Source organism: Pezoporus wallicus, unplaced genomic scaffold, assembly GCF_028554395.1.
Source record: "Pezoporus wallicus isolate ANWC-B61680 ecotype Strahan unplaced genomic scaffold, APGP_CSIRO_Pwel_v1 contig_8333, whole genome shotgun sequence".
In the NCBI taxonomy this organism is placed as follows: domain Eukaryota; kingdom Metazoa; phylum Chordata; class Aves; order Psittaciformes; family Psittacidae; genus Pezoporus; species Pezoporus wallicus.
Window position 1 is genome coordinate 826821 of NW_026637037.1, and position 15208 is coordinate 842028.

General features: G+C 38.7%; 1 protein-coding gene across 2 annotated transcripts in view; it reads right to left on the bottom strand.

Moving 5' to 3' along the window:
* The window catches only part of HS2ST1 (heparan sulfate 2-O-sulfotransferase 1), an 82411-nt gene that overhangs the window by 19214 nt on the left and 47989 nt on the right, over positions 1–15208 (bottom strand). For both annotated transcript variants that reach the window (XR_008971379.1, XM_057402742.1), the window contains exon 2: positions 1775–2013. Coding sequence is in view for 1 of the 2 variants with exons in the window: in XM_057402742.1 (XP_057258725.1) it covers positions 1775–2013 (239 nt within the window). In the remaining variant the exon portion in view is untranslated. The remainder of the gene's footprint in view (positions 1–1774; positions 2014–15208) is intronic.

Here is a 15208-nt window from a genome sequence, read left to right on the forward strand (position 1 = left end):
ACCAGCTACTTGTCATCTCCAGAATTTTGCTTTATCACTTATAATGGCAAGTTGCTATCTCAATATACGACAGATAAACAAATATTCTTGTTTGAACAACTATGCAATATGTAAAGATTTTCATTGGCAGCATTTCCCAGTTAATGGCTACCAAAGAAGAGGAGTAACAACTGCCTAATTAAACAATATAACTTACGACCTTGGACAATGGCATGGTATCAAATGAAGGTAGGACTGCCAGTATTGTATACATGGCCAGCACTGATGGATTTTCATCTTTCAATAGGTAGTATTATAATATTCCCTCTAATATTAGAGGGAAAATTAGGAAGAGAGTTTCTGTTAGACAAAACTAAGCCAGTAAAGAACAAATTTATATCACCAATGACTCACTTTCCTATCCTTCAGGACAGACCCCTACATTTCAGACCCTGACTGCAACAGAACTTGTGCTTGGAAGTGCAGCTCTCAGTGTGACTGACTTGAGTATGATTTTTAACTAACAGATACAGGCTTGATAAATCTCCTTTTGAAAACTCACTCTGCTGTTAGTGCATAAGTCTTTCTTGTTCTACGCAGTAGACAAGACTATGGGGCTGGCTACCAGGTTGAGTCTTGGTAGTCTCAGTAACCACATATGACTATATCACCTTCGTGTTTAGGAAAAGATTTTACACTACCAAAAACCCAACAATAACACAACCTCACTATCACAAAAGAGGTTTCCAGTCCTGCCTCAAGTACATTCAATGTCCCCTGCACATAGATCCCTACCTCAACCTTTTTCCAACACAGAGAACTAAAAGTGGAAGGCCTGTTACCATCTGCTTCCCCTTGCACTGCTCCAGCAGCTGTGCTGAGCTGCTTCTGCCTGTAGGCATGCACTTAAAGGAGCTGGAAGCCTCAGTGCTGATGTGCTGCAATGCAGAACAGCTCCTGCCTCTGCTGCATATCACTTAAGATCATCGGCATACAACCAGTAGCACATTCCAGAGTGTGGAAACCTTTGTTTTACAGACAGGGCTGATGACATAGTGATGTGTCAGACATCTGACCTGCGTTCCCTGAACGTGCACTCACCATGAGCAAAACCTGACTACTTAAAGACCCTCCTCCCTCAGCATACCCCACCCCACAAAAAACAGAGCCCTGATCCTTCATTGTCTTCATCATCTGATGCAGTGGTAGCCATGATCATTTCTAGCCTGGGACTACACTGATTTTAGTGAGAGATTTAAATGAATGCAAAGTGCCCCATCCTTTAGAGTTTAAGTTATTTACAACTGCTTCCTTCTACCTGTTATTATCACCTGTGAGAGCTGACCAGACCTAGTATCAAAAATGGAAACATAACCCTGACAGCAGGGCACAGTGCCTGCACTACTCATAGAGGAAATCACATAGGACTGCATTCACTGCAGATGGAGAGGACAGGCAAATACTATTACACAGCCAAAAGGCAGACATTTGACAATACAATAAACTTTTACAGCTGTAACAACAAAGGTCATTTGTGCCCTAGCTGTGTCCCTTTTGGCTTTGTTTTCGGCTGATAAACAGATACTTACCTCCTCCAGTAGCCCAGGAAAAACCTAAACCTATTATTTAATAAAAAACATTCATTCTTTACAAAGAAAACATAAATGCATTAGAATTCACTTATATTGGAAAATGTGACATAAAAGCCAATTCCATACAAGTTTGCAATAGGAAAACATTTTCTGTACTTCTCCCTTGTTTAACAAAGACATCCCTCCCAGATGCAGCAGCTTACCTGATCTTGCAGAGACATAACAGGATTATTTTTGGTTGTATTGATATGTAGAACATGATATTTGTTCTTCGCACAAAGATCATAGGCAATATTTGTGAAGGAAGTGCTGGCAGTCTTAGGTACTCGGTTGTAAATAATCACCACATCGTCGTCTTCATCCAATGCCACATCTTGTCGGGGGCCATCTACTGTATGACGTTGTTCTATTTCTCTGACTTCATGTCTTGCAATAGCTCTTTCTGTTAAAGCATGGCAAATACAACATTTCAATGTAAATATCACCAGTTTTGAAGTTCAAAGCATAGAATGCAAATAACCTGATGAAAAGCAGTAACTCCTCAGCAATAAAGGAAACGCTGTCATTATATCACACATCTGAAGCAAAACTTAATCTATAAACTGTATGAACGATACAAGGTTAGTCTGAAGCAGAACACACAGAACTAGAAAACAATATGCTTAGAGAACACATACCATGTTCTATGACTCACGATAATGCTACTGAAAGCCATCATCTCTAACAGAAAATGCCTATAATGCACTATCAAAATGGTGACATACCCAAAATGTCCAAAATAATTTCTATAAAACACCTATTTAAAAATGATAATAGAAGGAATAACTCAAGCAATTTGGAGAAGATGAATTTGCTGAAAACAGGAGAAATAACAACACTACAGATTTAGTCAGTTAACTGTGTAAAGGCACCAGAATTCAGCTGAAACCACTGTTTTGTTATTTCAACTGACACAAGCCCCAAGTGTAAAGCATTACAACAAATAGGTTTGCAAAAATTCAATTAGATTTATTAATTTCAAGTTTGACAAGAACAGAAGCAAGAGGCACTTACAAATCAGTTAACATCAAGGTGAACAGTGATCTCCAAGTACTGAAATACATCAAATACATCAAAAAGAAAGAATCATGGAAAAGCAAGCTACGAACAACTCATTTTGGCAAGGTGAGTACATTGCAAATAAACCATTCTTCCTGTTATACAGAGGGCAATACCCTAAGTAATTGAGCTCTGCTTCAAGTGTTAAAAGCCTATTTGGAAAATAAAACCCACAGTATTACAGCATTTTGGGGTTTTTTGCTGCTGCTGAATATCAGTTTCTTTGTGCTGATTCAGACATAGCTTTATTCTGTTCTGGGTAAGTATATACCACAATTTGTAATACAGATGTCAAAGCATCTTTTCTGATTCATTTATTGTGATACTGCCTTCAATAATGTATTCACAGAAATTTGTGTTGTCTAACAGCGCAAGCTGAAGTCAGTAATTCTTTGTATCATGTTCTTACACAGGGTATAGCTCTTTCTGGATGACAAGCTTTTAACAGCAGCAACTCTTGGCCTTTACTTCCCTTGCTTCCTGTAACCCAGCTCCTTCTATTCTCTTTCACCACATCTCTTTAATTAAAAAATCACTCTTAAAGCAGAATCATTAAGCTGTGAATACCACTAGCCTGTAATTCCACAGAAATTGTCTTCAGCCACATACTTCCATCTGTCTGAAATGCTTCAAAGCTTAAACTCACTCTCTCATATGCTCGTATCTCACACCCCATAACTAAGTTACATCAGTATGAAAATGTTTGTAGAAAATGCTTATTGAGTATATCTCAATTTTCCACATGACATCTGTTGCTCCCCACTGCATCAGTCACAGTTTTTGCTCCTTCCTTTCCCGTTTACTACCTCTCCCATCACTGCTGGCAAACGTCCTATTTTGGAAAGAGATGAGGCAACAGACTCAGGTTTCATCTATGTGAAGACAAGATGAAGTTACAACAAGAAAGTTACAACAAGAAAGGACAGGCAACTCTCCCCTTCCTGCCAGTAAGCGATTAGAGCAAGCATTTGGTAGGGGACATAGTTAGCCACATGGCTGCCCAGGGCTACCTGGATATGGAATACCACCTAGAGAGGCTAAAATGAAACAAATTAAATTTGTATTGTCTACACCAGAGTAGTAGTAGATCTCAGCTAGATTTGAATAACTGCACGGAACTCCAGGGTTGATGAGGCTGGCTGGCGTGGAGAGAAGCTTCCCCTTTTCTATGCAAGAAGTAAACATTTGTGATAAACAGGCATGACTTGCAGGAGAAGTGATGAGAAGTGTTCCTCTAATGAGGTATTTGAAACCATGATGATTCAAGAATTAGTGTGATAAGCGCTATAAAGGCTATACATAAGATATAAAAGATGCATAATTAGATGCAATTAACAGAAAGGCTATGGCATACAATCATCTGCAACTTTGTGAGAGGGGAAAGCAAAAACCCAAGCAAGGAGCGAACCTTCCCAAGTGTGAAGTACACAGCCAGTTCTATTATCGAAGACAAGGAGGCTTTCAATTTAAAATTAAAATGAAAACTAATCCTTATGATAAAGAACTGAAATCACCTTTTTGAAATAACTGCAACAGTTAGAAACCAAAAGCTGTGATGATGTGCACGATGTAAATTGCTGAAGAGCAAGGAAAGCTAAAGCTAGCGAGAAGCAAAGTCAAAGTATCTAACCTGGCTTATAACGTTGCTTATATGTTTTTAGAAGTATGGTAGAAAATGCAAGGTATGCTTTAATGACTACAGGTGGAAGATACAGAGGAAGATGATGCTGGCTATTTATTAAATACATTTTGTTTACCAAAAATCTCCTTATTAACTTTGATTAGGAGAACTTGTCTATATAAGGTTGGAATAGCTTCACTGAAATAGATAAATAATCACTTTAGGCCATTTCTTTCCTATCCGAGATCCTGTGGATAAAATTAAGTCCTACAGTCTTATTGCTTTCATTGCACTCGATTTAAACCTGATTTTGTAAGGAAAACATCTAGGCAAAATGAACAGGAGCCAAATGTCTAAACAGGGTTAAGACTGTCCGCACCAAGTTTGATACTAATTAACTCCATCGATTTAAAAAGATAAGCAACACTTAAGCAAGTGGTACTTTGACTACCAGGCAGATTTTCATAGTAATTTTAAGGCATAAAGGGTAATTTTAAGGCATAAAATATTCTGTCTCCCACTTTTTTATTCCTGCCTGTTTAGGTTCACTGTAACGAATAATACAATTACTATACAGTTGGGGGAAATGCTGTTTTGTCATCTGCAGTTGTCCTGCATGCCAACTTCCATCAACTGTGAGGACAGTTTACACACAGGCAGTACCAGATATGATCAGCACAATAAAGGTTGCTACAATGGTTATTTACCAGCAGATGAATTACTTGCAGAAAGCCTTCAGCTGGCAGAAGTAGCTGTTTATAAGCTGCAGAAGCAGCTTGTTTCCTCAGCTATTTGTCTACATGTTCTTTGAAATCCTTATCACATTTCTGTAACTGACAGCATCTTACATTTCTTGAGCCATCCTCTTGTAGCAATAAACCAGCAAATACCATAGCTAGCAACAAGTTGACTTGCCAGTCAGATGCTACCAGAAAAAAACATCTAATGTGCAACTTTTGTTTTCTCCTTCAGCACAAGCACTGATAACCACATACAATCTGTATGACAACACTGAGTACGGAAAACTGCACAATTATTTATCAAGACTGCTGCCCTTTCAAGTCAAAACAGTTTGTCAACAGGTTTTAAAGTTATTAATTGGAGAGAAACAGGCAGACCGAGTTTGATTTGATTCTTCATCAGGGACTGTAGTGATAGGACAAGGGGTAACGGGTTCAAACTTAAAAATAGGAGATTAAGGTTGGATATAAGGAAGCTCTTTGCTGTAAGGGTGCTGAGGCGCTGGCACAGGGTGCCCAGAGAAGCTGTGGTTGCCCCCTCCCTGGCGGTGTTCAAAGCCAGGCTGGACAGGGCTTGGAGCAACCTGCTCTAATGTGGTGTGTCCCTGCCCATGGCAGGGGTTGGAATTGAATGATCTTAAGGTCCTTTCCAACCCAAACCAGTCTGAGATTCTATGATTGCTTGGCCCTCCTTTGTTAGGATCTCGGCTAATAAAAATCACCTGTGAAAATGCACCAGACCCATACATACCTAGAGAAATACTTAAAAACCCAACTAAGCAGTATTTACATAATTATAGAAACAAATCACTGTGTTCATAAGCAGTCTACATTCCTTGCACGTTCAAAGAGATGAATGTCTTAGGTAAAACAAGTTTATTAGCATTTACTTCAAATCCAAGTGTTTATTACATACAAAATATTATCTTCCCAAAGAAAAGAGAGTGGCATGGATTTTAACAACTTAAAAGGTTAAAAAACCCAAACCATTCAAATTCCTTAAATTTTCCACAAGACTGCAAGAACCTCCTGTTTTTTTTTTAACAAGAAAATCTATCAAAACTAGAAACTCTTCTTTCCCCTGTAGCTTAGCAGTTACCACTCTTGACGAAGGATACCTTTTGAGCCTCACTGACTGTCAAAGTCAAGTTAACCGAGTATGTGGAAGAATCATTCAGAGCATACAGCTCTACTTCACGAAGCTATGCTCTTTGTCCTCTAGTTTCTTCTGTATACATCTATGGTTATTATTTAGGCTCTCTCCGCAACGTGTCTTATGAGCCTGCTATGCTTCCTTCTGAAACCTCCCACTCAGATAAGAAACGACTCAGTCCTAAAATAATTTTTACCTCATAACCTTCAAGTGTTGCCCAACAGAAGAAAAAGATGTGGATTCAAACTTCACTCACACTGACCTGATGCAAACAAACAGGACAGCTACAATGGATGGCACCATCCCTGGGCAAACAGTTGCTATGTATCTATAAGAGTGAATGCCACTTCAACCCAATAAGCAGGTTCTCTTCCAGTTGGGAATAATATTGAAAGCCAGCTGACTTGGTGTCTCAGCTTTCTTTCCACTGTGCTCCCAGGCCAATTAGGCAAGCAGCTGGTAGCCTGAGGCACTGAGCAGCTCTCAAGCTGTTTCCCTGCCCAAAAGCTGCATTAAACACATGACTGGCCTAAATACTGAACCCGAGCAGGACCAAAAACCTACTCATCATTGACTCCTTTCTCCTCTGATGAAGAATGAAAACTAAACAGCAGCTTAAAATTGAGCCATAATTACGTAGCAAAGTTAATGTCACGATTCATTTTGGAATTACATACACCCACCATATACACATAGCCTTCATCCTTCACTGAAACGCTGCCTCCTCTGGGAGCTGTTTAGCAGCATACTACTTATAAACCAGTGCAGTGCTGATGTATGTGGATATCAACACTTTGGGGATGCAGAGGAGGAGAGAAAGAATCAATGGTGCTGTGACAATTTATGGCCATGGAGGATTTATGTCACTATACCCAATTAAAACTGCAGGAAAAATATAGCTCAAATTAATAAAAAACGCCTGAAGATAAATTTGTTCAAGGTATCAGTATTAACATATCAACTCTTTCAAAGACCTTTAAGAATAACAACTCTATCCTACTCTAGATACTAACAGTAGAACCAGTACATTGGTTCTTTAGCAACTTCATAACTTTAAAAGACCAACACATATTTTGGGCAAGCTTTTGGTTTCTCCTACTTTTTTTTTTCTCAGTAAAAATATTCCATGAAGCTTGCTGTCTCTTTACTGCTGATGAATGAACATTTATTACTCTCAAAGGCAATTCTGGGTGAGCCACTGGGGCGGGGAGGTCAGTAAAGCACAGCAAACCCTACCTTCCTGCTCCAGTAATTGAAGTGCTCTTAAAAACAGTCCAGGAGACTCCAGATTCCTTCAAGTGTGACTTCTTACAGCTATCTCTAAGTGACCATCTTTAAAATTGTCATTAACTATTAATTTTTCCATTAGCATCTGTAAATACACATATCACAATCAACATTAACAAACAAGGAAAGCAAAATGTTGGCTATTTGATAGAAATACAAACTACCAATCTTGCACCATCTCTGTTTATCAGAGCTGAGTGATTTTCTGCTGGTAAAGCAAACACAATTTGAGTGTGAAATGATACAACACAGGCGCATTTACCCCCATCGTACCAAACTGTTATTAAGACAAATAACAAAAGGATTGCTAAGAAACAAAACTGCAATTTCAATTCAGTTCTTTCAGTCACCAGCGAAACCTGATGCTGGTAAGAACACTGGTACTCAAGCAGCAGGCAACTGCCTCTAGACTGAGGCAAGATGGTCCCATTGCGTTCCTGCCCCCCCCACACACACCCCGCTGCAAATCACTTCACATCTTCAGATACTCTGGTTAACAGATACCATCCCGGGAACCACACTTGTGGAAATCACTGCTAATGCCATATGCAATACCCATAAGTTGTTCTAGTTGAAAAGAATAACTCTGACATTTTGCTTTGTTCTTTTCTTAAATATTTTTGGGTGCAGCTCAGAATAAATTACCTATTTAAAAATATCTTAACCCTTAAGATATTTTAGCTATTTGCATTTCAGACAAAAGAGGCTGTTGGTCTCCCTTGCAAATCCAGTTATCTTAAAGCAACTTATTAAAGATCCATTAAAACCTTTAAGGTTTGTCTTTAAAAAGTCCTCAAATTCCAGGACAGCCTGAGCATATACATGCTCTGACCTACAGCAAGTGAAAATCATGTGCATAGCACATACAAGGAGGGAAACAGAGCACAAATCACTCCAGAAGAGGTTTTTTAAGTCAGTTCAAAACCCCTATTATCCTCCTTCCTCTTCTTAAGAATTCAATTGCTTTAGTGTCAAGAGATTCTAGTAACTAACTGTAGAAATGTCGTTCCAGCTTGGGTTTTCTCCCCAGTAAGGCATGAAAAGATACAGGTATAAAAAATCCTCTGTAATAGGGCCCTGCAGTTCACTGAACAATTAAAGTCACCAACATTGGCAAAACATTTTCTCTACTAGTGTTTGACTGGTTAATAGAACAGAAGCAAAAAGAACAGTCCAAACAGAAGAGGATTGTATTCAAACGCCAAACTTTAAACTCCAACAAATGCACACTGGAACTAGTTAAAAGCAAAAATAACCCCTCCAGACAATTCAAAGACCAGCAAGGAGGCACCTCCAGCTAGGTACTGAGATCCTTAACTAAAATCTAATGTAGTGATGCTAAAAAGCCTGTTATATATAGTCCCATGAGCACATGATACCTGCCGTTTAATTTCAAGATAGCATTTTTGCCAGGGCTTCATTTTGAACACGTAATAAGCAGAAGCATATTGATTAGTGTGCAGTATTATTCAGGGTGTGATATTAAACTGAAGTTCACCCAACAGTGAAATCTCTATCCCACATATACATCCAAACTGCTTTTAACATCAGAGCTTCCATTTCTCATTTTCCTGCAAATTTATTTAGTTGATCACCTGCATTTTGTAAGGAAGAGAGTATTTAAAGATTAAGCTCTGACCAATGTTTGTTTATTACAGTTAACATACAGCCTTCCACGTTTTTTCTTTCAGCATTCTGTTGGGCAGAATATTTTAATGAAAAACTTCATAAGTTGTGGCCCTTTTTTGATACAAGACCAGATACACCACACATGTACTATGAAGTCAACCTGTATTTTAGTTATAGAATACATGCAGCAGGTAAGGGCCTACATCTCGAGTTGCCTCAGAAAGAGCAAAGCTAAACAAAAACCCATAAAAAGTCACAGATCAGATGAATCATAGAATGTTTTTGGTTGGAAAGGATCATCTAGTTCCAACCCTCCTGCCATGGGTAGGGATGCCTCATGCTAGAACATGTTGCCCAAGGCTCTGTCCAACCTGGCCTTGAACACTGCCAGGGGAGGAACAATTACCACTTCTGTGGGCACCCTGTGCCAGCTCCTCAGCACCCTCACAGGGAAGAACTTCTGCCTTAGATCTAACCTGAACTGCCCCTGTTTCAGCCTGAACCCAGCACCCCTTGTCCTGTTGCTACAGGTCCTAATGAAGAGTCCCTCTCCAGCATTCTTGCAGCCCCCTTCAGACACTGGAAGCTGCTATGAGGTCTCCACACAGCTTCTCTTCTCCAGGCTCAACAGCCCCAGTGTTCTCAGCCTGTCTCCATACAGGAGCTGCTCCAGCCCCTGAGCATCCTCATGGCTTCCTCTGGACTTGCTCCAACAGCTCTATGTCCTTTTTATGTTGACGGCACCAGATTGCGTTTATAGATTAAAGCGTAGCTACCCTAACAAGCACCGTTACTCCCCGAAGAAAATATGGCTTATAGCAGGTATTTTTGTGCAATAACATCCAATAAAACAGGAAAAAATAAAAGGAGGTTTCATTCCACCAGCTATGAAATCTTGAAAAATTCGTAGGTAGTTGAAAAGGTGCACACTAAAACCACATCTTCAGCTGTAATCATAGCGTTTCTACTATGGCTCTGGAGTACTGCAAATGATACTAATTACAAAGTTACATAGAAACTTATATGTAAGAAACATTTTAGGCAACACAGTGTAGCAGTGAGATTTAAAAAGAACCACAAGACAAACAGCTCCATAAACTCTCCAACTTGGGGCTGAACTGTCATCTTGACACAAGTGTTGAATTCAAGTTAATTCATTAGCACAAGAGCAAACGCAAGAGACAGCATTCAATGGCTTTTTCCTCCCAGTCACTTCAATTTCATTTTTTTTTTAGCACAAGGAAACTTGAATAACAGACAGCTGTAAAGAGAAGGATCACACAAGGAAAAGTTTTACGGCTTTTCAAACCCCCCAAAACTGTCAGTAAACTGCTATGAAGTCCTGTAATTACAGTAACAGCAATGAAAAATACTTGGAAATCGGGGACTTATTCTCCAAACAATAAACTACAGCTGAGCATGTAACAGCAGGGCTTGCTCTTATTTATAGTGCCTTAATATCGTAATGTAGGTATTCAGTGTTAGCAGGAAAAGTTAATGGAACTGTTTTCTACAGGGATACAGTTGTCACAAGCATTCCACTATACAAATGTGCATGTCACTCCTTCAAGCAAAATCCAATTCAAATAATGAAGGAAAGCAAGATCAATATAGATCATTTGACTCCATTTAGTAAGGTAGCCGGGAGACTGTTTTGTTATTTTATACAGGTTTTCTCCAGACATACAATAATTTACTTTTCCTAAAAGGGTACTGGTTAGTATAAAAGCAAAAAGGATGCCGAACTGTCTGTTAACATCATTGAAAGACCTCTATGTACAGACAGTGCTGTATTGCAATAAGTCACCGTCACATTTAGTAAGTGGCAAGTTCTACTGTTATTTCCAACACCTTACGCTTATACCCCTGCTTGTCTTCACACTTCTTGGTTAAACTGACCTCATCTTGAAACAAACTATTTCCAACTGGTCTAGCAGCCAAATAAGGAGAGAGCAAAACAGCATTGCCTTCTGGTCAGAACAGCAGCTGATGTGGTTAATGTAGAAGATCTAAATATTTTGTTAGGAATCTCAGGACGTTAGAGAACAAAGAATAACCTTATGATAACTTTATGTAGTACCAACAGCATATTTGCTTAATTAACACTGGCCGTGTACAGACTAAGCATTTACAGTAATAAACATGATTTCCAACCTTAATGCAGTTCTAGGAGTTTGTGTAAAGTCACTGGAAAGAAACAGAGATGTCTGCATGCTGAATGAGCCCCACTGCTGGCATAACAGAATTCATTTTAATTACATTTCTTAAATACTGACTAGATAAGCTCTCGATTCTATTTTTCTGTTTTCTCTGTGAAAACCATTTATCTTGCTCTTAGCTTCATTTTAAGAACTTCCAATTGCATTCTGTACTTTGACTGCTTCGTGAACAAATCAAAAAAGTATGTCTTTTTTTCCCCAAAAACCTTTTTTTTTTCTTAGTGAATTGTTAATCAAGAAACCTGGTAGCTCACTACATCTCAACATACATTACAAAATACTGCTTTATTGTTTTATTCCCATCTTAGATTTGCAGCCTAAAGATCTCATCCGAGACGGAGATGAGAAAGATAAGCATGAATAAATACAAGCTCTAACAACACACATCGCTCAAAAATCACATTTCAGGAAGCTCAAAACCATTTTAAGTAAATGAAAGTACCAGAAACACTCTTTTTTTTTTTTTTAATTATTAAAGGCTAGAAATACCACAAACACTAAATCAATTAGGTTTTGAACTACTCTGGAAAACTCTTCTTGCTACATCCTACACCTCTTCACACCTGGGGTTTAACACATACTCAAGCTGAACTAGGAAAACAAATACACTCAGTTTCTACCTGGCTCTGAATAAAATCATTACCTGCTATAAAGGTAGCCCTTCCCCTCAGACTTCCAGAGGATGAAAAGGAGCAGTGGCCCAGTGGACTCCTGGAGTCAACAGAAGCAATATTACAAAGGAAAGCCTTCTGGTCCTCACAACACGTACCCTCCCCAGCCCTACTCTGTAAGCTTAGTTGGGCTCTCAGGAGAGAAGCCCAGATGAAATCCCCAGGATTAGTTTGAAATCATGCATTAGAAACACCCTTGTGACAAAACTAGCCAGTTTATGCAAAACTTCAATGTCCATCTCCATGCAGTGGCAGTCATACTCAGTTCAAATATAGCTGCATATCAACAGCACTATTATAAAACCTCTTTGCAGCAGATATTGATTAGCAAAATCAAAATTATATAAGCAGAAGCTTTATCTAGTTTCATGTCAGTTTGAGATGGAGCTCCTTGTCCTTGGTAAAAACAGAAACAGTCCAGGATTGGTGAGGTGTGCAGGAAAGTGGCTTTGTAGAAAGAACTTCCCACTTCCAGCTGCTCACTGAAAGCCTCTAGCTGTTAATCATAATTCAGATTGGGTTAAGCTTTTTAATCAAAAATAATTCTTTTCCTACATGCACGAGAAATGTTTTGTTCTTTCCCCAAGTCAGTTCTTTGTTGAAAAAGGAGGACTCCATGATGAAATTTGACCAGAACAAACAAAACAAGTAATTCCCTCACTGCACCTTAGGTAGCTGCTGCAAAAAGGTAAAACCCATTCTAACCACTTGGTCCCATGGCAGTAAGGGATGCAATAGGCTTGTATTTATCAATCTCTAACAATGCTTCCTGACTAAACCAGACCACAATTCTTCATTCTCAGGAGGTACACCACCACTGAACTTTGTAAAAGTCAGCACTTCAGGAAGTTATTCTGGATAATGCAATGCCAGTGAAATTAAATCCAAAAGAATTCCTACAGTAAGACCACAGAAAAATAGAATCAAGGTTCTCTTTCGGTATTTCATATTCATTAAAATATTCATTTTATGAAGGCCCTTGGACCTAGAAAGTTAATTTAGCTTTGCATATCATTTTGTTGGCAGTTGATGTAGAATTGCACAGGATATAAAATGCTGACTGGTCTTGGAAAAGAAAAACCCAACCACCCAAACCAACCACCAGGAACACCCCCATATTTGCTTAGATTATCTTTTGCAGATATTAAGACTTTAAATTGTCTGATTTTATTTTATACAAGCAAAATAATCTGCTTCCAACAATAGTCAATAGCCTAAAATCTAGCATTAACCCATTTCTAATATGGCTGAAACCCGTAGAGCTCTGTAAAGGAGTAATTCTTTTTGTGGCATTCAGAGAGAAAGTGTTCAGAACCGTCAAAACCAAGCCACTTAAGAGATTTCAACTTGATTGTAAAGAATATAATACATGGTCAGCACTGATAGAAGTAGCAATGCTAAAACCATGTTTTGAAGCAAAGACTTGTTGAAACTTCATGGCCTGTGTTCCCAAACACAGAAGGTGCCTGACGCTGGGAAGTAAGCGCTCTTGCTGGAGATGCAGGTATTGGTATTGGTATTATACAGCCCATAAGCAGCTGTACAGCTGTAACATTTCTTTTCAGTATCAGTATTAAAGCTACTGAGGACATCTAAACCAAGCTTTTACTCTCTGTTCTCCATATATGAACCCCAAATTTCCTGAGTTGCTTTAAGTCTCCAGGGACCACAGCTGGTTTCCATACATCTATTTTAAATTTGCCTTGCTTGCTGTTGCATTAAGTCACCATCCTCAAATTCCATTAGCCTCAATTACTATTTTTATGTCTATGAATAGTAAGGTTGAAAAGTTCATTTTTATGTTAACAAGTTTTAACCATGTAAGGATATATGTATATTTTAATTATCTGTTGGCAACTCAAATAAAGCACGTATGGAAAACCACACTCAAGTCTTCCTTTTTGCTATATGAAGTGGAAGTTGCTTCTTTGGAGATATTTAAATCCAAGCAATTACTTGGGAAGGGGACACACACAACAACACTATTAGATTCTGTGGGAGGACATACTAACTGATACAGGTTTTTTGTAAGAAATAGTTTATTTATCTGGGATACTTCAAAGCAAAAAAGACCACTAGTGAATTCTGTTTCCAGGGTGATAATACCTTTCAGAAACATGTCACACACTGAAGTTATTCTTCAGACTGAGTGAGCAGAGGAAAACATGAAGAAGACTTCTTTGCTATGAGATAGACTGCCTAGAAACATATTACATAAGGAAATACAGTACAAATATATAATATAAATATAAAATATGTAAAATACAAATGAATTTTGACTCATGATCCTCTGCAAACTTAGTTGTAGTGATTAGTCAGGGAACCACCCATGTACTTATAGAGCTCCAAAGACATCATATCATGGCAAGAATAATTCAGATGTAAGTTTGGGCAGAAAAGAGGGAAGGAAAGCCAAGAGGCAATAGCCCTTTATAGCACCATGTGGTTCAAGGGAAGCTCCAGGATAAGTAATAATGAGAATGTGCATACTCCTACCCTTAATATCCACAGTCACCACCCTAGACCCACCCCAACAAGAATTCATGTTAAGTTTTAAGGTTATTCTCAGCTCTTTGTGCCCTTTTCACTGGACATTTCTTAAAGGAAGCAACAAGTCTCTTCTCAAAAGGCTATACAAAGGAAACAAGCAGCTGTGTAGGGGGAAAAGAATGAAAGCTCCCATACAAAGAGTTCAATAAATTGGTACTTGGAAATAAATAATACACAAACTTACCATGTTTGGTAACAAATAATTTAGCAGTACAATGTGCCCATTACAGAACAGCATCTGCATGCCAGTCTCCTTCAATTGCATTATTTCATGCCTTCTTAACTATTTCAGGGTTTTGGCACATCATCTCCCTCTATATCTTTCAGATAGCTATAGCCTCTCCTCACACACTCTTGGCACCCTGCTAATAATAATCAAACACCTCTGCTCAGAGTTTCCCATAAATCATTGAGGTTTATAATGACCTGCTCAGATAGAGCAAGGATCACATTTCTACTGCCTGCTTGGCAGGCTAGTGTTAATGCACTTCTCCCAAATCCTGGCACCAACAAACCCTTTTTAAAGACATACATAAAAGCCATATTGCTTCTGCACATTTTCAAGTGCAATGTCACTTGGCCTTTTGATTCAACACGAATTTATCCTTCAAAAGGAAGAAACACTTTGGCTGTGTGTAAGTTGTAAACACATACCTCCCTTGCTCATAT